At 36.6% G+C, this 22,275-nt stretch overlaps 1 protein-coding gene and 1 long non-coding RNA gene across 3 annotated transcripts in view; one reads left to right on the top strand and one right to left on the bottom strand.

Annotated features, from left to right (window-relative positions):
- Positions 1-22,275, bottom strand: part of LOC148778717 (uncharacterized) — a 59,455-nt gene that overhangs the window by 9,820 nt on the left and 27,360 nt on the right. The window contains exons 2-4 of one of the 2 annotated variants that reach the window (XR_016037392.1): positions 14,923-15,022; positions 14,591-14,645; positions 12,672-12,785 (exon numbers count right to left, since the gene is read on the bottom strand). This is a non-coding gene — a long non-coding RNA (uncharacterized LOC148778717). Of the gene's footprint in view, positions 1-11,405; positions 12,786-14,590; positions 14,646-14,922; positions 15,023-22,275 lie in introns of those variants that run through there. The other variant, XR_016037391.1, reaches the window with a different exon arrangement.
- LOC129553416 (SAM domain-containing protein SAMSN-1) overlaps positions 14,698-22,275 on the top strand; it is a 99,329-nt gene continuing 91,751 nt past the window's right edge. Inside the window, exon 1 of the mRNA XM_055422341.2 lies at positions 14,698-14,973. Within this exon, the coding sequence (XP_055278316.2) occupies positions 14,713-14,973 (261 nt within the window). The 5' untranslated portion in view covers positions 14,698-14,712. The remainder of the gene's footprint in view (positions 14,974-22,275) is intronic.

Below are 22,275 nucleotides of genomic sequence, written 5' to 3' on the forward strand. Positions count from 1 at the left end.
TAAAACAATTTGAGGGCATATGTTAAAAGCACCAGAGCTACCCTAATAATATTTTGAAGCTATAAGTTGTCAGGTGAAGGAGGATTTCTATATCCCATAAGTGAGATTATAACTCATTTAGCAAATAGTATATAGAACTCTATTTGGTAGTGGGAATAGAATATAACCTCTTTTAAAACATGTAAGACTTTGAAGAGTGACTTTAATTGGTATTCAAAGAACAGGGAATGCTATGAAATCCACATCTTTTGTCTCTGGTGAATTAAAATCAGACTGGATATTGCATCAGTATCCAAAGTTATACTTTATATATCTCTAGATCTGTCTGTCTATTGTCCCTTTTAAAGCAAGGGAAAGAGCTTAAGCGACTCTCATTTTAACTTTTAATTTATTCATAGAAAAGGAAATAACTAATAGTAACAAATGAATTTTATGCACAAGCTATCTTATCTAGCCAAGTTCTAATTCTAAATACCTGAGGGTGTTTTCACTTCTTGATCATTTCAAAAAGTTGATGGGAATTATTTGGGTATTTCTTAGTATTATTTCAATTTTTAAAAGAATTGTATAATTTTAAAAATGGATAGTAAACCATCCTGGTAATTTAAACTTTGCCAAGCTAGTTGATGTCTTTAAAACGAAACACAAACCTGAAAATGTGGGCCTAATTTTTTATAAATCTGTGGGCTTCCCAGGCGACACTGTAAAGAACCCTCCTGCCAGTGAAGGAGACATAAGAAACCCTGGTTTGGTCCCTGGGTTGGGAAGATCCCCTGGAGGAGGGCATGGCAAGAAGTCCATGAGCAGAGGAGCCTGGCAGACTATAGTCCATGGTGTCACAAAGAGTTGGATATGACTGAAATGACTTAGCACACACACACTCTGCACTCAACTGCAGAGTAAAATCCGGTCCCTCAGCACTGGTTTCAGTCACTTCAACTACACTGTCAGTTTCCACTTTTTGCCTCTTGGTCCTAGACTAGAACTTGTGGGACTTCTGCCTAGCTTTGAACTGTATAGTAACCAAACTTGCTTTGCCTTTATTTGAGTCATAACTCTTGACTTCGGACTTGTTTAAACTCTCTATGCTTCAGTTCCCTTATGTGTAAAACGATGAAAGAAAAACTTCTTATGATTGTTAAAAATATTAAATGAAACAGCATATGTATACTACCCCTAAAAATGTTCAATGAACATTTATGTTCTCTCCTTTAACTCCTCTTAATCTGACAGAAAGACTGAAATTCATGTCTATTTTCTGTTATAACTCTATCCAGTGCCTTTTGCTGCAGTCTTGTGGTATCCCAGAAAAATTGTTTTTAATGCCAGGGACCAAATCTGTGTTTGGTTGGGTAAAGAACCTGCCAGTGTAGGAGACATAGAGATGCAGGTTCGATCCCTGGGTCCGGAAGATCCCCTGGAGGAGGGCATGGTGACCAACTCCATTCTTGCCTGGAGACTTCCATGGACTGGAGCTCACCTGGCTCCTCTGTCCATGGGATTGCAAACTGTCAGACATGACTGAAGCATGCGTGAACATACATATTCATCTTTGTATACATGTATGTGGAGATGAAATTATGGTGAAACATAAATTAGCTTACTTTGATAATATGATAGTCATGGTTGAGAAAATGAATCCTTTCCCAATTATCCTGGTACCTTTGTACAGTTTTGTTTTTGTTTGTTTGTTTGTTTTAAAGAATGTCAACATCAATCTTTTCTTTTTTTAACATTAAAGACGGTGACCTTTGAATACTGAAGTCCATCTCTCTGTCAAAGACACATTAAGCCTACTGTGTTCTATTTAAGTGGTTTTTCTATATCTTTCCCCAAAATTTTAATGCAATAAACACTGTGTTCTACAGTTCTTTGTTACATTGGTTTTCAGCTGCCACATGGAAATGTTTTTGGAGAACATAAAATGACTTGTCCTTATTGAGAAATTTCCTGACCCAAGAGAAACATAAAGTACTTCCTTCAAAGAAGGATGAGTTTTTAATATTAAAAAAAAGTCCTAAAAATTTAGCAATTTCTCCTAGAGCATGGAAAATTTTTTAGTGTTTATACTTTATATCTCCTTTGTATGCCAGCTCTCTTTTATGACACTGAAATCTTCAGATCACATGAACCACCTTCCTTTCCTGGTTGAGCTATTGCTAAACAAAGGTTCAGTGAAAGAAAATGTTTTATAGCAGGTATGGAAAATTTCCAGGACACTCATGTACAGCAGCAAGTCTTGAAGTATTATGGGCTTGAGTAGACTGTAAGTCCTTTTTGAACTTCTTTTTCTAGATTGACTTTTGGGAACGCTGTAAGATAAATTATACACCCTAATTTAATCATTCTTTCCTAGAATGCAATATAAGCTTTCAGATTCTATGGAAAGTAACCATCTACAAAAAATCATGTTTCTTTATGTAGGTACAAATACACTGAAAATTAAAGTTGCTCAGTCATGTCTGACTCTTTGCCACCCCATGGACTGTACAGTCCATGGAATTCTCTGGGCCAGAGTACTGAAGTATTTTCCAGCATTTTTTTTTTCCCTTTCCCTTCTCTAGAGGATCTTCCCAACTCAGGGATCGAACCAGGGTCTCCTGCATTGCAGGAGGATTCTTTACCAACTGAGCTATGAGAGAAGCCCAGTTTCAAGATAGCTCCATTCATGGCCCTCTTTTCCCAAAGATAATATATTAACATTGAAGTTTCAATAATAACCTTCTTAATAGAGATTTTTGCTTAAGGAATATAGCTATGCTAGTTAGGAAGAGGTGATGGAAAGATGACTATTTAAATATTACTTCTATTCCCTGAAAGAATTAGTGTACCTTACCTTTGCTGTTTTCCACGCCTTCTAAATTTTTAATGACTAGTTAAAATAGCAAAGAGCTGTGGGGAAAAAAACAACTGAATCTCAATGAATACTGGAAGGACTTCCCAGATGAAAAGAAGGCTATGTGTTTGGGAGGAGTAATAAATAACTTAATTAGAAGCTAAAGAACTGGATCAAAAGACCTGGAGCTAGCACTGGCTTTGCTCTTAAGCTATTAAATTCATATTTCTGTGCCTCAGTTTCCTCATTCTTAATGTGTTGGATTCAATGAATACAAAAACTTCTTTTTGATATTTCTTTATTTATTTGGTTGTATTGGGTCTTAGTTGCAGCACAGGGGACTTTCACTGTGTCGTAAAGGATCTTTCTTGCTGTGTGAAGACTCTAGTTGCAGACACCGGCTCAGCAGTTGCAGTGCACAGGCTTAGTTGCTCCGCAGCATGTGGGATCTTAGTTCCTAGACCAGGGATTGAACCCCTATCCCTTGCATTACAGAGTGGATTCTTAACCACTGGACCACCAGGGAAGTCCTCAAAATCTTTTTTGAAAGCTAATCATCCACAGTTAATAGCAGCTCAATCCCATTTTTTCCTTGATACTCTTCTGAGGTCCAAGAGTTTATATACGGTAACAAAAGGGTTACTTCTATAATCTAATGTCCCTAAACTTATTTCAGCATCAACAATTTCCTGTGTTCCAGCTCCTCATTTTGTAGATGCATAGGGAAGTAAAGTGGCTTGCTCAAGTGCACGTGGCTGGTCAGAAAGCAGAGCATTGCAACAGAGCAGCCACTTATCTGCAGACCAAGGCTAGTCCTATTAAACTAGGTTTGCCAGACATTTTCCATTTTTATATTGTTTATGTTAAATTATAACTCCTACATACAAGAGTTGTATTTTTTCTATGTAATTCCCTATACCTGTAAGTCCTTATATTGCTAGGAATTCAACAGGTGCTTAATAAAAATTTATTAATTTGTATGCGTGTATGCTATGTCACTTCAGTCATATCCAATTTTTGCAACCCTGTGGACTGTAGTCCACTAGGCTCCTCTGTCTTTGGGATTCTCCAGGCAAGAATACTGGAATGGGTTGACCTTTCCTCTTCTAAGAGATCTTCCCGACTCAGGGATTGAACCTGAGTCTCTTATGTCTTCTGCATTGGCAGGTAGGATCTTTACCAGTAATGGCACCTGGAAGTCCAATTATTTGTATGCTGATTCTTAAATTTCTTATCATTCACATATTTGGTCATTTTGAGGTCAGCCCCTCAAAAATATTTTTGTGGAGTTTCAGAAACTTCTTCAAAATTTCGAAGCAGAGGATATTACATGGATGAAAGAAAGATATTGTTTCTGTAGCCTTTCATCTTAAACCAACACAACCCCATTTGCATCTCTGACTTGTGTAATCCTGGCAGCTTCCAGCTGACTTGGCAGCGCCTCCACAGTAAAAGACTGACCCCAACCTATGGGTCAATGAGCAAAGAACATTTTTGGCTCCTCACACAGAAATGGGGAGAGATGGCCATGGACTGGTAACTTCCTTGATCCTTGGGAAATAGAGCCTAGCTGGCACATTATTCCTAGACCAGAATTGTGCCTTCCCAAATCTGCTTGAGGGGAAGGAGGAGTCAGAAACGTGTATTAGAACTTGAGTAAGTGATTTATATTTATATAGTGGGATAAGACTGTTACATAAAGGGCTTTGTTAGACATGGTAAATTACACTGCTTAGCTGTTCAAATGCCTGCATTTCCTTTCCCCATCTTACCCGGTACAATTTTTCTCTCCTGTGAATAACCATCACATTTTATTTGTATCTTTCATATGACATGCCTTTTCCTCCAGATGTATTTTTGACCAGCTGTTCAGTTCCCATGTATTGAGGTTGTTAAAGACTTGGGTTGAGATATACAAAACAGCTCTGGAACTCCAAAGCTCTCACCTTTCAGTGGAGGGGACAGACACAAAATCTTAGATGACTGGTTTTCAAAATCACTCATAGTAAGCAATGAACATCACAAGACAGACAGACTGTTTCATTCTCTTTTGCATCTCCCACAGGTTAGTGAAAGTGAAAGTCGCTCAGTCATGTCCAATTCTTTGCGACCCCTTGATCTATACAGTCCATGGACTTCTGCAGGCCAGAATACTGGAGTGGGTAGCATTTCCCTTCTCCAGGGGATCTTCCCAACCCAGGGATAGAACCCAGGTCTCCTGCATGGCAGGCAGATTCTTTACCAGCTGAGCCACAAGGGAAGTCCAAGAATACTGGAGTGGGTAGCCTATCCCTTCTCTAGCGGATCTTCCCATCCCAGGAATTGAACTGGGGTCTCCTGCATTGCAGGTGGATTCTTTACCAGCTGAGCTATCAGGGAAGCCTCTCCCACAGTTTAGCTGTTCAGTAAATGTGTGTTGAATGAATAAATGAATACCTTTTAAACCTTCTAGGAGAATATATTCCATTTCATTAATGAATGTATTCAACTGCCTGTTCATTCAATGACATTTTTATTGTGCCCAACACCGTTTTAAATGCTGATACTGTTAGTGTTCATTTCATTTTAGCTTCTATCACAGAAATAATACTTTTTGTAATTGTAATAGTTAGTTGCAGTTCCAAGGAAGCAGTAGAATAAACCTCTAAAAGAAAACTTGTTTGTTTTCATGTGTTTGCATTGATCGATCCTAGTTCATAATCCTCTTGGTTTTATTGCTCTCCAATGAGTTCAGTTCAGTTCAGTTCACTTCAGTAGCTCAATCATGTCTGACTCTTTGCGACCCCATGAATCACAGCACGCCAGGCCTCCCTGTCCATCACCAACTCCCAGAGCTCACTCAAACTCATGTCCATCCAGTCGGTGATGCCATCCAGCCATCTCATTCTCTGTCGTCCCCTTCTCCTCCCACCCCCAATCCCTCCCAACATCAGAGTCTTTTCCAGTGAGTCAACTTGTCGCATGAGGTGGCCAAAGTATTGGAGTTTCAGTTTTAGCATCAGTCCGTCCAATGAACACCCAGGATTGATCTCCTTTAGAATGGACTGGTTGGATCTCCTTGCATCACTAAATGTTAATTGATCATCGGACCTTACCAATTATCCTTTTAGAGTATATTTTAGGTCATAAATAGAGAGTAATCACTTTCATATAAAAGAGAATGGGGATCTAGTTTTGGCAGAAATAGATTTGATTTAAAAGAATCTGTATTCTTAAATGATAGAATGTCTCCCAGTTATAGAAGTAATATATCTTCATTGTAGAAAACTTAGAAAATTCACAGTATATAAAGAATAAAGGAGCCACTTAAGTGGTGTTTACATTTTTTATACAAAGTTGCATTCTGATTTTTCCCTTAAGAGTGTTTTGTGAGCATTAAAATAACTCTTCTGCAAAGTCTTAAGAACTGGTAAATCTTGTAACTAAGAGTCATAAGACTGCAAAATAGAGAAACTGTCAATGCAAAATACATGAAAATACTTGAAGTTTCACTTCAGGGTGCTCATTACAGCTTCCTTTTAAAATAAACCAAGAAAATATTTTTTTAAAAAACCTCTGTTTCCTCTCTTGAAGAAATTTTGTGATATACATATCAGATGATCTGTTTTTTTCCATTTGAATACTTGCTAAAGAGTTCACTAGAGAGGAAACTTTCTAAATCAGAAATTAAGGACAAAAAAAGAACAAAAGGAAATTATTTTTCTTCAGGGTCTATCATGTTACTTTCCAACTTCCTTTTCTCTAGTAGGGAGAGAACATAATTCAAACAGTTACATGATTTGGATTTATTTAGAATCCCAGGGACAGGGGAGCCTGATGGGCTGCTGTCTATGGGGTCGCACAGAGTTGGACACGACTGAAGCGACTCAGCAGCTGCAGCAGCAGCCTCCAAAAACCCAAATTTATCCTGTGTACAAAGAAGGGGATAAAATTGGAAGAGATTTAAATTCATTTGGAGCAAAATATATTTATGAAAGAAAACATGTGTGTATGTATATGAAATATTAAATATTCATATATATTATATATAAAGATATATATAAGAAGATATAATATATATATATATATATATGGATAGGCCTATAAATTTAAGTGTGTGCCAGATACTTATCCTCTATATTGGAGAACCATATTTAACTTATAAATCAAAAGCTGGAATTTTGTCGATCTTAAATTTGACTGTCAACACCAGATAACTAGTAATTATTTTGGCTCCTAAAATTCTTGTGAAATAGAACATTGGATTAAAAGCCAGAATACTTGATTCTCATCTTAGCTGTGTTATTAATGAATTATCTTTCCCTGGATAAGCCACTTAACTTCTCTGGGTTTTCTCATTTTTTAAATAGGCTGGTAGACTAGATGTTCAGTAAGTTCCATCCTGGCCCATAAAATATGATTGTAGGACTAATCTAGTTCAATAATTCATTGATGCTATTTTCTAAAAATTATTCTATCATACTAATAGTCAAGCAAAGCGTCAGAAAATGAGGTGCATTTAATCTAACACTTGTAACAAAAATTTTACATTATTTAAGGAATGTGAGCCAAGTGAACGAAAAGATATGCACATTTATATGTAAAAGATATAGTATGTGTGTGCTCAGTTGCTTCAGTCATGTCCAACTGCTTATGACCTTATGGACTATAGCCAGGCTTCTCTGTCCAAGGGACTCTCCAGGCAAGAATACTGGAGTGGATTGCCATGCCCTCCTTCAGGGGATCTTCCCAACACAGGGACTGAACCCAACATCTCCTGTGTCTCCTGCATTGCAGGTGGATTCTTTTCCCACGGAGCCACTTGGGAAGCCCAAAAGATATAGCATATACATATTAAAATATATGTATGAAATATTTAATTTATATTCACAGATAATTATTGTCTTGATGGAGAAAAACAGTAAGTAAACTAAATACAATATTTTTAAAATTTCCTCTAATTTCTTGATTCCTAATTCTGTTTTTTGCATTATTCTTTACAGTTTGAAGAAATAGGTAGATTTCACCAAGTCAAATCTTCATCCACTTACTCATCACTCATTTCATGTTATTATTTTGCCTACTTCATATGGAGTACTAACTGTCAGTATTTCAGATACTAAGGATACTGCATGATACCTATACAGAAGGATATGGTTCCTGCCATCCTTCAGTTTAGAGCCGACTGAAGAAGAAAGACATTTAGCCAATGATGACACAATTACATAATCCTGAAACTGTAGTGAAAGATAAGAATGGGGACCTAATTTGGACTTGAGAGTCAGGATCGATCTCTGGGGAAAAAAAAAAAAAGACATTAGACTGAGGTTCCAGGGGTGAGTAGGAAGGAATTAATCAGGTCAAGAGAAGGAGAATGAGCATTCAGGTAGAAGGAGCAGCAGATATAAAATACTTGAGAAAGGAGAATTGGGTAGATTGGGAACCTAGAGGTCTGCACCTTGTGAGCCAGAGGGGACCCTAAAGACTTGGCCCTCATAGATCCAGTTAAGTATTGTGGACCTTATTAAGAGAATATTTGGGATTTCTGAAGTAATTTAAGAAAGACAGTAATATCACCAGATTTACATTCAGAGAGAACTCTAACATTATATTATAAATCAGTTGAAGGGGTGTGAGCGTGCATGCTAAGTTGCTTCAGCTGTGTCCGACTCTGTGTGACCCTATGGACTATAGCCCACCAGACTCCTCTGTACATGATTCTCAAGGCCAGAATAATGGAGTGGGTTGCCATGGCCTCCTTCAGGGGATCTTCCTGACCCAGGGATCAAACCCATGTCTCCTGCATTGCAGGTGGTCTCTTTACCAACCAAGCCACCAGGGAAGCCCACAACTAAAGGGGTATGGGCCCAAAGACTAAAAGAAAACCAGCTGGAGACTTGCCAAGAGTTTCAATAAGAGAAAATTAAACAAGGGTGATAACAGTGGAAATGGAAAAAGGAGAGACTCAAGATATATTTTTGAAAATAAACCAATCTCAGTAATGGCATACATATAAGTGAACAGAGGAGAGGTAAATAACAAAGGTGATATCCGATTTATGGAATGTACAGAAGGATGGATGAAGATGGTATTCAGGGAGCTGAAGCGACCAGATGAGAAACAGGTCTGGAGGAGGCTAGAGGACAGTCATGATCATGCTTATAAATCATTTAAAATGGAAATTTGGATATGTGAGTGTGAAGCTCCGAAGAAAGTCCTACAAAAATAAATTGGGAATCATCAGCATATACTTTCTATTAAAAGCCGTGTGTGTGTGTGTGTGTGTGTGTGTAGTTGAGAAAAAATGATGCAATATTATATGAAAATCCAGAGCTAGTTCTACGGGAATTTAATTTTGAGAGAAAAAGAGGTGTCAGCACAGAAGAGAATAGCCAAAAAAAGTGAAAGGAAATCCAGGAATATGATATCACAGAAGCCAATCAAAGACAGTGTTTCCTGAAGGTCATCGTGGTCAATATTACTGAATATCAAGTAGTAATGGAGTTTGTGGAGTTCATTGGACCACAAAAGCAATTTACATGGAATAGGAGAGAGAAAAGGTGATTGATGAGTACATGAGGTGGGCTGAAAGGATGGGAAATTAAAAAGATTAAATTAAAGGAAGCATACACAGTTAACTTTTTTGAGAAGCATGCCTGGGAAAGGGAGTAGCGAGTGGGAAATAAAAGATGGTGAATTAAACATGGATGAGATCAGAACACCTTTAAAGGCTATTGGGAAAAATCTTTTTAAAAAAATGATCAAAATTCAATAAAGTGGGAAGATGAATGAAAATATAAACCAAGTTGTGTCATTCCTCTGATTAGAATAATATATATATTCCCCAGCCTGTTCTAAAAAAGCCTCCTGATTAAATCTCTGGCTTTATCTTGTGCCATTCTTCCCTTCCCTCATTTCCTTTTTCATATACTAAGAATTCTCCCGTGAATTCCAGTTCACAACCTTTGCACAATCTGCATCCTCTTCCAGGAATTCTCTTCCCTCTGCTATTTCCTTGGCTCACTCTTTTCCATAATTCAAGTCTCAGCTGAGATGTTCCTGACCATCCACTGAATCCAAAATGATCTCCAAATTTTCATGTCTGGTTCCTTCTTTTCATTCAAACCTCTATTTGTTTCCTCAGTAAAACCCTTCTGATCATCTAATGTAAATTAGTAACACCCCTATCCCCAAGCCATCACCCTGAGAATTCTTAGCACAGCACTTCTTATGCCACAGTTTACTGTTCATGTACTTGTTTATATGTTAATGGTATGTCACTTCGCTCTAGAATATAGGCTCTGTGAAAGCAGGGATCCCATCTTACTTGCTCCATGTCATATCTCCAGAATGTATGATAGTGCTTGGCATATGTAGGTACTCAATAAAAGTTTGCTGAATGTTAAGTTCAATTTACAGGTCAGTCTTCTTAGAAAACATCTAGATATTAAAATTTTAATCAAATTCAGTACAGATATACATGTGATAGATTGGAAGATTGTAGTGAATAACATTATTTAAAATATTATAGATAATTTATTTTAATAGATGATCTTAATGATTCCATATCTCTTATAATAATATTAACTCTAACTTTCATCATCAGGTATATATGCTATCTAATAGCAAGAGAAGGTTTTTCAGAAGTACTTTGCATTTAGAAAGTAGCCAGACTAATATAATAAATTTATTACGGATGATCCATTTCATAGATAAAACACATATATGAAATCAAGAATGTATTTATATTTACAAACATTCATTGCTATGCACAAAAATGAATGAAATGTAATAACTCAAAGATGAGTGAGTGAATAAAGATAAAAAAGTTAAAAACACTGTGCTTTTAAAAAGCTATGTTAGAGTATGAACTGGAGAAGGCAATGGCAAGCCACTCCAGTACTCTTGCCTAGAAAATCCCATGGATGGAGGGTCCTGGTAGGCTGCAATCCGTGGGGTCGCTAAGGGTCGGACACGACTGAGAGACTTCACTTTCACTTTTCACTTTCACACATTGGAGAAGGAAATGGCAACCCACTCCAGTGTTCTTGCCTGGAGAATCCCAGGGACGGGGAGCCTGTTGGGCTTCCGTCTATGGGGTCACACAGAGTCGGACACGACTGAAGTGACTTAGCAGCAGCAGAGTATGAACAAAATAATGAGCGGTCTGTTTGGTTGAACACCTCTAGGCCATGGGCCACACTCATTTGAATTTAGCACTATTCAAATGCTTCCATTTCTCCTAGGCACAATTGTTAACATAAAATTCAGTTACCATGGTATCTAGCATTTTTCTCCCAATCAAGTGAAAGTCTTTTTCACAAAGAAGGAGGAGAGAAAAGTTTATTTTTGATGCCAGTGTTTCAGTGGAGACATTAGGCTTTGTCTGTGAGAGGATTAGGTTGCCGTAAGAAAATAAGTACAACAAAGAACAAAAATGTGCTCAGTGGTTGTGCAATGCCAGCTCATTACTCCAGCTCATTTCCAGAAGGGACTGAAGATTAGAAAATGCCTCTTCCTAAGTTGTAGTACACCTATGAAACCAAGTGGGCTTCTCTGGTGGCTCAGCGCTAAAGAATCTGCCTGCAATGAGGGAGGCAAGAGATGGCGTTTCCATCCCTGGGTCAGGAATATCTCCTGGAGGAGGGCATGGCAACCTACTCCAGTATTCTTGCCTGGAGAATCCCATGGACAAAGTAGTCTGGCAGGCTACAGTCCATGGGGTCATAAAGAGTCAGACACGACTGAAGCGACTGAATAGCAGCCACAGCATAAAATTGAGCAACTCAGAAAGTACTGAAAAGGAATACTAGGGAAAGTAATACAAAGAAAAAATAGCAACAGAAATTGTGGTGAGCTGAGCATGACCTTTGGAAAAGGAAGAAAGATTTTGCGTATCTAAGAAAATCTCATCACAGTCCTCTCTGAAAGATTAAGATGATTCAGATTTTTTTTCATTTACTTAATGCAAATAGGTACGGCTTTCTCTGACAAAACATCACGGTTCTTACTTAGGTACTATTATGCAGAGACAGAACATCAAGTTTATGTTGGTTGTTCAAAGTAATTCTTAAAGATCAAGAATAAGAACTAAATTTAATAATTGGAAATATTTGCATGCCAGAGATCTTTTTCTTGCAAACATTTCTTTGGGCTTATAGTCTGTGTCAAAGGATGGGAAACACTGTTATAAATGTGTCTCATCCAAACACTAATGAGGAAGCAAATCATTCACCTTTTGAAAATTGCAGTATCTATTTGGATGTCATTTATCAGCTGTCCTATGGAAAGAAATAAGGGAGAAGCAGGCAGAGAAATATTTCTGAATCCTGAGTTTTCTGGATAAAAAGATGTATTCCTCTGTGCATTACTTCTTATCTTGTTAATACAACAGAATACAACTATTTATCCACTAGTATAGCATTTAGCACATAAAATATTAATTGCCAAAATATTTTGAAGTCTTTAGGAGAGCAGTATCTTAAAAACAAAAAGTAAAATCAGCGTAAATACAAATTAATCAACATTAAACTAGTGAAAAATATTTGTGCATCTTCTAAAACACTTTGTCTTTAAAGCAATGTTAATTCTTCTATACCTTTTTTCCCACAATAAACCAATGACACTTATATGCTAAAACATAGAATATGATGCCTGTTTTTGCTTTTCTCATTATGTATCTTCCAGAAAACAAGAGGCTAATTTTTTTAAAAGTATATTATTTGAAAATATTTTACAAGAAGTTAAATGCTGTTTTACCAGAAATTTCTAAGGAAAAATGAAGAAAGTTTGAATAATGCTCCTTTTTTTTTTTTTTTGAACACCATCAGTCTGTTCCAACATATGCAAATAATACCTTTAAATTTCTGGTTCCATCTGTGTTATGCTACAAAAGTCTTGTTCTTTTCCACCATTTCACATTGAGCAGGGGTACCTCCTTTATAGATGGCTCTGGATTCAATCCCTTTTGCTACATTTTGACGTAAAAAGAAAAGAAATGGTAAAAAAATAAAGCTCTGCTTTATTATGACTGGCCAGCTGTAGTGCTCTCTACAAATTTGAACCTCCAAATTGTGGCGTGCTTTCAAGATATTGCTTCAATTGTCTCAAGCTACAGGTTAACGTCACATTATGAATTTCCCTACATTTATGACCTCGACATGTTTTATATTTGTTTTTTTGTGGAGATTTTTCTTTACCCTGAGCTATGTTTGTGCTAGACCGTAAAATCAGGTGATGACCCAGTGGAATCCATAGGGACATTAAAGAGATTGCAGAAACTGGTTTGGACCAAGAAAGCAAGGGTACCCAGTCTGAATGAGATGAAACCTACATCAATAAACCTCCGTAAGTAAAAACTTAATGATCTCATTATTTACCTATTTTATACATAGTATCAATAGTGTATATGTGTCCATCTAATCTCCCAGTTTCTTTCCCCTCGCCTTGCCTTCCCCCTTGGTATCCATATATTTATTCTCAACATCTGTGTCTATTTTTGCTTTTCAATGAATGGAAAGGAAGTCCAAAAGGGAGAAGATATGTGTATGTGTATGTCTGATTCACTTTGCTGTACAATAGAAACTAACATAATATTGTAAAGCAACTATGCTTCAATAAAAAATAATTTAAAAACCTCAATGAGCTGATAAAAATGTCTTGAGGATGAATTCAGATAGTATATATTAATGAAGAACATTTTGATAAGGCCTTAAAATAATTATTAAATATTGAGGGCTTTTTTTATTGCCAAGTTATTTGTGAAAGAAATATCCTCACACTGTTCCTGAATTTCACTTTGTATCTATGCCACTCCATCTCTCTTCTTCAGAACCAGACTCAGGGGTAGATTAAGAGAAAGCTATGGGTAAAGCTCAGCAAGATGATAAGGACCAGCATTGTCCACTCTTTGTATTCCTTGGCCTCACAAAACAGGACAGTTCAGTTTTGATGTGAATGTCACTGGCAGATCGTGCAAGTTTGATTTTCATTTATTTATTTACGAGAATGCCGTATTAATCATAATCTTGTGTCTACACTCATTAAACATTTGAACTTAAATAGATTCAATGAATGGTGCAATTTACTAAGGGTTATATATGTTTCTATTTCCTATAAATTTTTATACATTACCAAAAATTTCATCACACCTTACAGTACATGTAAATATAGGTCTCACTGATCAACTTTATAGGACTAAAGATATACCGTTCTCTGTTTTCTCACTCTTGTTCTCTCTTTTCCAAAATATTTCACTATGAGACACACATCATGCATAAATCACTTTGCAGATTGATATTAAATTAGAGAATTTTAGGTTATCAAAAGAACTTCAGAAAATCTCTACTGAGATTTCATTCTTTTAATTAAGACGAAAATCTGATTTGCTTCTTTATATATCTTCTTGTATGTTTGACCTCAAAAAATAAAAAAGAAATACTTAAGAATAAAAACACACCACATCATGCTTATAAGGATTTTTTAAAAATTTCTAATTGTTCTAAAGTATCTTTCAGAACACAATTTCCACATGGATTCCAGTCAAACTGGCTTTAATCTTTATACACAACTTAAAAAAAAAGTTAGGTAAATCTGTTTTTATAAAACAAATCACTTAATATACCAAAGATATACTCTTTAAAGAAATGCTAATTTAAAATTATTTTGTAAAATTATATGACTTCCTGGTTTAACCCATGATGTTCATTCATTTTTATTATATAAAGGGAATTATAATAGTCATAATTTCTACATGTGCAAAATTATTAGACTTACCTCTTTAACTTATTTTTCTTTATCATTCAGAAGATGAAGATGAAACATTGATTTCCTGTATGAAATTAGCCAAAAGCCAAGAAAAGAAAGTTAATAATGTTAACACAAGGGGGACAGAAGGAATGGAAATTAGATTGGATTCTAATTCTGCGTCACTGGTTAGATCCAGTGCTTCAGCTGGATGCAGCTTGGCAGAAATGCTATCCCATAATGAAGGTGAAGTTCAGATGTGGAACAACTGGAAACCTTTTCCAGAAAACCCGTTGTGGACATATGTTGATTTCCAAATTGACCAGATTGGACTGTGGGACAATTGTTTCCACTGTACTCACCACCCCCGTCTCAAGTCTTCTTGTACAGATATGGATCTCCCACACTCATGGGTAAGTTCGTAAAATGACGGAAATGTATCATCTTATCTGGATGTTTGTACTAGCAGGAAAGAAACAGATAACAAACGTACTAATCAGTCAAATTTACCAGTCTCTGGAAAGTTACCAGAGTTACAGCTGTCTTTCCAAAAAGCAATACAACTCTAGTGACTTCTGCTATCAAGTTGCTATTGCATATATTCCTTTATGTTCAAATAAACTACTGCATAGCTCAAACAGTAAAGAATCTGCCTGCAATGCTGGAGAACCAGGTTCGATCCCTGGGTCTGGAAGATCCCCCTTTAGAAGGGCATGGCAATCCACTCCAGTATTCTTGCCTGGAGAATTCCATGGACAGAGAAGTCTGGCAGATTACAGTCCATGAAGTCGCAAAGAGTTGGACACGACTGAGCGACTAACACAGACAATGTTTTCCAGAGATTTCTTTTTAACTAAAAGAAGATAAAGGATGTTGATTCAGATTAAGATGTTGTATGCTGAATTGTCTAAATTATTGCTGTTGTGTTGAAGTTTTACTTATAATTAATATATGAAAATGTTAGTCTCTCAGTGGCTCAGTTGGTAAAGAATCCCACTAATTTAAATGAGCATTTTCTTTGGGCCTGCTATTCTTGTAAGTACATCACATGTATTATTTCATTTAAATCTCACAACCTTATAACGTAGGATGTGATTTTCTAACATTAATTCTTTCCTGTTTTACAATTGAGAAAGATGAGGTACAAAAAAGTAGCAGGTACAATGTCACAGATCTAACAATTTGTGAAGCCAAAATCTAGAACCTCCACAATCCTATGCTAGGGATCCTGATTTTAGCTATTATATTATAGCGTTTCCCATGTACTAAACTAATGGTATATGGCACACAAGAAAGAGCGATAATCTGGAGTTAGACAAATCTAGGCTTGAATTCAAGTTCTGCTACTTGGGGAAATTACTTAAACCTTTTAAGCTTAATATTCTCAATTGTAAAATGGAAGGTGCTCAGTAGTTCAGTGATGTCGGACTCTTTGTGATCCCATAGACTGTAGCCCCCCAGGCTCTTCTGTCTATGGAATGTTCCAGGCAAGAATACTAGAGTGGGTTGCCATGCCCTACTCCAGGGGGTAATAGAGAAACTAAAATTATATAGCACAGATATTCTAAGATTTAAGACTGTTTTTTTTTTTTTTCCCCCAGATAAGTTACTCATCTGACTGGTATATTCCTCTTGCCTTTAAAAACATCATCCTAACCCATAAGACTTACATCAAATACTTTGTCCTCTAGAAAAATTGCCTGGGCCATACCAGATAGAAGCAGTCTCTTTTTCCTTTGAACTTAAGGGTATTCTTCTTTCATTGTATAGGCATTAAATCCACATTAGAATCACAATATTAGACACTGGGGACACAGAGCCAAATAATACATGCATTGGCCCGATCTTCATGCAGCTTATCACACTCCATTCTGTAGCAGGATGAGTTGGGCATTAGTTTACTTGCTATAAATAATTTATGTTTATATTCTCCCTAGTCTCTAGAATGTTGCTGTTTGCAACTCTTTGAGATTCCATGGACTGTAGCCCGCCAGGCTCCTCTGTCCATGGCATGTTCCAGGCAAGAAAACTAGACTGGGTTGCCATTTCCTACTCCAGGGGCTAACAGAGAAACTAAAATTATATAGTTTCAATTCATGTTTGACTCTTTGTGACCCTATGTCTGTACATAGCCCATGAGGCTCCTCTGTCCATGGGATTTCCCAGGCAAGAATACTAGAGTGGGTGCCATTTCCTTCTTAGGGGATCTGCCTAACTCAGGGATAGAACCTTTGTCTCCTGAATTGACAGGTGATTCTTGACCACTGAGTCACCAGGGAAGAAGAATGTCATGGGCACTCAAATGTTTGAGTAACATTTGCTGACTAAATGGATAGAAGTTTCAGAAACCAATAGACTTAGTTTCCATAGATCTAGAGAAAAAATTACTTCTTCATTGTCTAACTGTTTTATATTAATGCAGTCATTGTTGTTCAGTGCTAAGTTGTGTCTGACTCTTTGCGACTCCATGGACTGCAGCATGCCAGGCTTCCCAATCTTTACTATCTCCCAGAGTTTGCTCAAATGCATGTCTGTTGAGTTGGTGATGCTATCCAGTGGATGGTGGCTCATCCTCTGCCACCCTCTTCTCTTTTTGCCTTCTATCTTTCCCAGCATCAGGTCATCTCCAGTGAGTCAGCTCTTTGCCTCAGGTGGCCAAAGTATTGGGAGTTCCAGCTTCAGCATCAGTCTTTTCAATGAATATTCAGGGTTGATTTCCTTTAGGATTGGCTGGTTTGATCTTCTTGCAGTCCAGGGGACTCTCAGGAGTCTTCTTCAGCACCACAATTTGAAAGCATCATATATAAACTCTATTATCATGTGTGTGTATGAGTGTTTGTGGATGTGTGTGTTGGTTTAGGTGTGTATGCACAGTAATGTTTTTCTTTTTTACTTAGGTAATTTTGGTACATAGCTAAATGATTAAGTAAATAAGTTTTATCTACAGAAAGTCAAACATCTGCAGAATGCTCAGAATTTCAGACAGTAATGTTCAGCATTTATAACAGGAAAACCTCAGTGGACTTGGCCAGAGGGTTCAAGAACATGTTAGAGTTAAATTGGTTTGGTAAATTTAATGAGACCACTTGCACTCAGGGACTTGAGACATAAAGTAAAAGAAGTTGAATGAGGGCAAAGTATTATTTTTATATTTTACATATATATTGTATAATAATAGCAAGTAAAACTATCTAGTTTCATTTTAGCATATCTGATACTTTTCTGTAATAATTGCAGGGCTCTTATTTGGGTTATACTTACTTTCATTCTAGGCAAGATACAGAAGGCAGATAGTGTTGAGGAAAAAGTCTTCTCAAATGAGTGTTGCTATCAATGACAGGTAGTCAGTAGTGACCAGATTTTTTTCCAACATGTGCAGATACGTTGGAGAAGGGCCTAAACCCCACATTTTGGGAGAAATAAAACTAATCCACAAATTAGTTTCTTGATCTCAGAAATCTCAACAATAATGGATTCCTGTGTCTTTTATCTCATCTTTGTATCAGTTTTAAGGCAGCCTGAAATTGGCTTGTCTTCAGACAGTCTTCATTCTTCCAGATACATCTCCCTGCTAACCAACTTCAGGCTCAGACTCTCAATTCTAGTTCTTCTAGAGCTGGGCATAATGCCAACTCTGACATCACTAGCAGAGTGAGATTGGGCAAACTCCTTACCCTCTTTAATGAACAAATTTCAATTCTGTATTGGTTTCAGATCCTACTCATTTCCTTTCCTCTGAGTGACTCTTTGCATACTGAAAGCACTCATTTGTAAAACAAGGTTATCAAGGTCTACTACACAAGGGATGTTGGGATGATTAAATGAAATGGTGTCAGGTCTCTGTCAATAGCAGGTGATATTTATACCCAAATCAAAGAGTCCAGAGCTTGTGCTGGGCTTGGAAAGTAGCAATATTTTACTCAATTGAAATACCATAAACTAGCTGAATCCAGACAGGGAAATGTATTCTTTGTGAAGAGCTCTTCACAAAAGTCAAGAGAGGGAGAATAAGACATACAGATATTTAATGTGTGGTTTGGTTGTTTGTAAGGTCTATGGGATCTGAGGAGTGGGGAGAGAGATGTGATTATAGAAATGCTATAAATTGAGAAAGACAAAAGATGAGATTTATGAAAGCAAATACCCCACAAGAGAAATGTGAAAGGAAAAGCTGTATAAGGATGCCAGTCTTTTCTAATATCTGTGATGAGTGGTATTGAGAGGGAATTCAGATGCATCTTAAGAAAGATAACAATGAAAGTAACCAAAAATAATATTGAAACAAGTGCTTACAATCAATTTATGAGAAGAGTAATTGAAGAGTACTTATGAAATCCTGCATGCTAAAAACTTGAAACTTAACAAAAGAGGAGAGTGAGCCATAGGCTTGGTGGGAATAAGGACAGGAGAGAATACAGTTTGTGTGTTGCGAAGGCGATGAGTCTTCCTTTAATCTTATATTTTAAAACATAATACAATAGTAGCTAATATATTTTTCTAAATCTGGGATTATTTTCTCAGATTTTTGAGAATAAACAGTTTTTCAGATCAAGAAATTGAAATAATCGAGATGAAAAAGGGGAAGAGATATCTATTTTTCCCTTTAAGTGTCTAAAATATTTTGAAATCTATTTTATAAAAATAGTGTGATAAATTTTAAAATGATAATAACAAAAGTTTTCAGGAAGAAGGAAAGTCAAAGGCCTCAGAGAATACAACAGAAACCCACACACAGAAGAATCGAAATGTAGTGCAGAGAGAAAAATGATAATGAGAAACAAAATTTCATAGAGGTCAAAGAAAAATGAATGAAGTTTACATACAAAATCTCAAGGTGAGAAAATAAACAAATCTCTACTTAAAGCATCTTTATATGTGTAAGAAGACAGTGAGATGAGTGAAGCTAGAAGGTCTTATGGAAGTATTACATGAACCCTTCAAAACTGCACCAAAAGAGGGTGTGGAGAGTGGAAGATTTCTTTACTGAACAGTTTCTGTGAGAGGAACAGAATGTGTGCTAACGTTTAACCTAGAGGTCAAGGAGCAAAGATTTTACATTAATCTTCTAATTCAAATAGGGAGTACTGGGTGTTCTAATTATCGACATGGGAGAATGTTCTTGGGTCATACAGCCCCACCGCTAAGTGATTTCAGAGTTTCAATACTGTCCCTCCAAAACTACTGATCTTTGGGGAAACGCTATCTGTGCCCATCTTCTACTTTTGCCTTCCTCGTATCAACCTTGGCGATCTCTCCGTCTCTCCGACGCGAGCCTACCTCTTTCAATCAACATGACACATCATTACCAGATTAATCTACCAGATTAATTTACTTGACTAATCTACCTGATTAATGCTGCCTGGATAATGATTCTGAAGCTCAAACCTAATAATATTACTGCTCCCCTTACAAACCTTTAAGTGTCTCCTCAACACCTACAGGGTCAAAAGCAAACTCATTGAGCTAATCTGCCTTCTAACTAGATCCTCACAAGTCTCCTTCACACACACTCTATTAGCAAAATGATACTATCATTTTGCTAAATCCAGATTTTTCCCCATCTTTTATCACTTTATTTATACTGTTTTCCCATTTGTATCTTCGTTTCTTTTCTATCTGATGAATAGCATAGAAGCTTAAAAACTATATATGGTACAGTTAAAATTCATGGTGTACACTTTGAAGGAAAAAATGTGTGAAAAGGAATGAGGATTGAGAGGACCAGTAAAAAGGGAATAAGGAGGGGCATGGTTTAGGAAAAAAGAAAAATTAATTTCATAGGTTCTGTTATCATTTTCTCTGTACATTAGTGATGTTAGACTCCTGACAAAAAGTCTCTGTGGTCCCACTGATGAGGGTATTAATATTTTTACAGGTTCAGTGTATGATATACGAAGATGACTGCTCCCATATCCACCCAGAGGAAGACAGGCTCTGAGCCATCAATGCATAATTCCTCGTAGTTTAATGCCCTTGTGTCCAACTCTAACAGCAAAAGCTATTTGTTAGAACAGCTTTAAACTTTTATCTGTTTACCTTGGAATTATGGTGGTATGGAAAGAGAACAGGTTTTAATTAATAGATTTGGACAACTTGTGAAAAGGAAGGCAGAGTAAATGATAATGTGGGCTGAGAAATTCAAAAGGAAAAATAGGAAAATGGGATAGAAAAGTACCAAAAGATATTTATACCTACTACACTTTCTGCTGAAATTAATTAACTTGAGAATCAAGATAATAAAAATAATTTTAAGGCCCTAAATGAATAAGAAAAAAATAATGATGAGTATTTTATGTGACAAATTTCCAATTATAGCCAATATAATATTTGAGGGAAGGAGAATTAATATTTACCCAAGATAAGAATTTGAAAAACAGAAGATGCTGCAACAGTTTATTCATTTCTTCATTCATCCATATGTTCACTCATTTAGCTAACTCATATCAACTGCCTCCTCAGCCACTTAGGCTCTAAATGTGTGTGGGGGGCGGTGGGTGGGAAACCTACCATTTCATATCTGTAATGAGAATTTGAAAGTAAAAGTGAAAGTTGCTCAGTTGTGTCCGACTCTTTGCGACCCCATGGAATAGCCCCAGAATTCTTCAGGCCAGAATACTGGAGTGGGTAGACTTTCCATTCTCTGGGGGATCTTCACAACCCAGTGATAGAATCCAGGTCTCCTGCATTGCAGGTCGATTCTTTACCAGCTGAGCCACCAAGGAAGGCCACTGAAAGTTTATAGGGTCTTATTTCAAAAAGGTAAAAAATAAAAACAAATAATCACAATTCTTTGTGTAAAAATTCACAAAGATGGGAAACATACGGTAGTAATTGTACATAAGATAATCCTGGAAAAGATCCAGCCAGATGTACAAGCACATTTACATGAAAAAAGAGAGTTTACAGGAGAAACAATTAAATTATGAGATATTATAATAGTGCAAGATATCAGATTTACGAAAACTATTTAGGCTGAATTTGAAGAGAGTAAAATGTAAATGTTTATGAAATGTTTAAATGTCTTTTATAATAAAATCCTGTATAATGAATATAAAAATAAAATGAGAAAATGTAATTGCTCAGTAAGTGTAAAATCATATTCTAGAAGTCCAGGATAACTAGAGGTATCATTAAACTAGACTTTTGAATCTGAGCAATGTAGAATGCAAACGAATCTAATTATTTGGGTTGGTGTTTGGCTTTTCTCAATTTTACAAACCTTCTGAATATCAGTGAAAACAACAGATCTGAGCCAGTCCTAGAACTGTTAGAGAAGCCAAGAATCTCTCTTTTTCATGAATGGCCTTAAATTTTTGCCTCACTTTTCTCTGTTTTGTTGTTGTTGTTGTTGTTTTTCCCTTGTTCTTGTTTATTCAAGTGCATCAAATTAAGGAGAAAGTTGAATTGGTACTCCCCATAATAAAATCACTCTAAAGTCATCATAAAATGTTTGTAATTTACAATAGCTCTTATGATAATGATATCGTATCCATGATAATCAATTATAACTACATTTTGGCTTCTACAATCAAGATGAAATTTGTTTCTCTGGATTCTCAAATAGACAAAGTAGGACAACAATGGGTCTGAAGGGGACCCATTTATGCTCATTGACCATGGGAGACCTCAAGCTCCTCCTTCCTGAGAGTTTAACTCTTCTGCATGTTTCAGCAGAATAAAACCAGTCTAAAGCTAGACCTTGACCCTTGCAAAGG

This window comes from Moschus berezovskii, chromosome 1 (assembly GCF_049115385.1).
Source record: "Moschus berezovskii isolate FMDL1 chromosome 1, NW_MosBer_1.0, whole genome shotgun sequence".
Taxonomy (NCBI): domain Eukaryota; kingdom Metazoa; phylum Chordata; class Mammalia; order Artiodactyla; family Moschidae; genus Moschus; species Moschus berezovskii.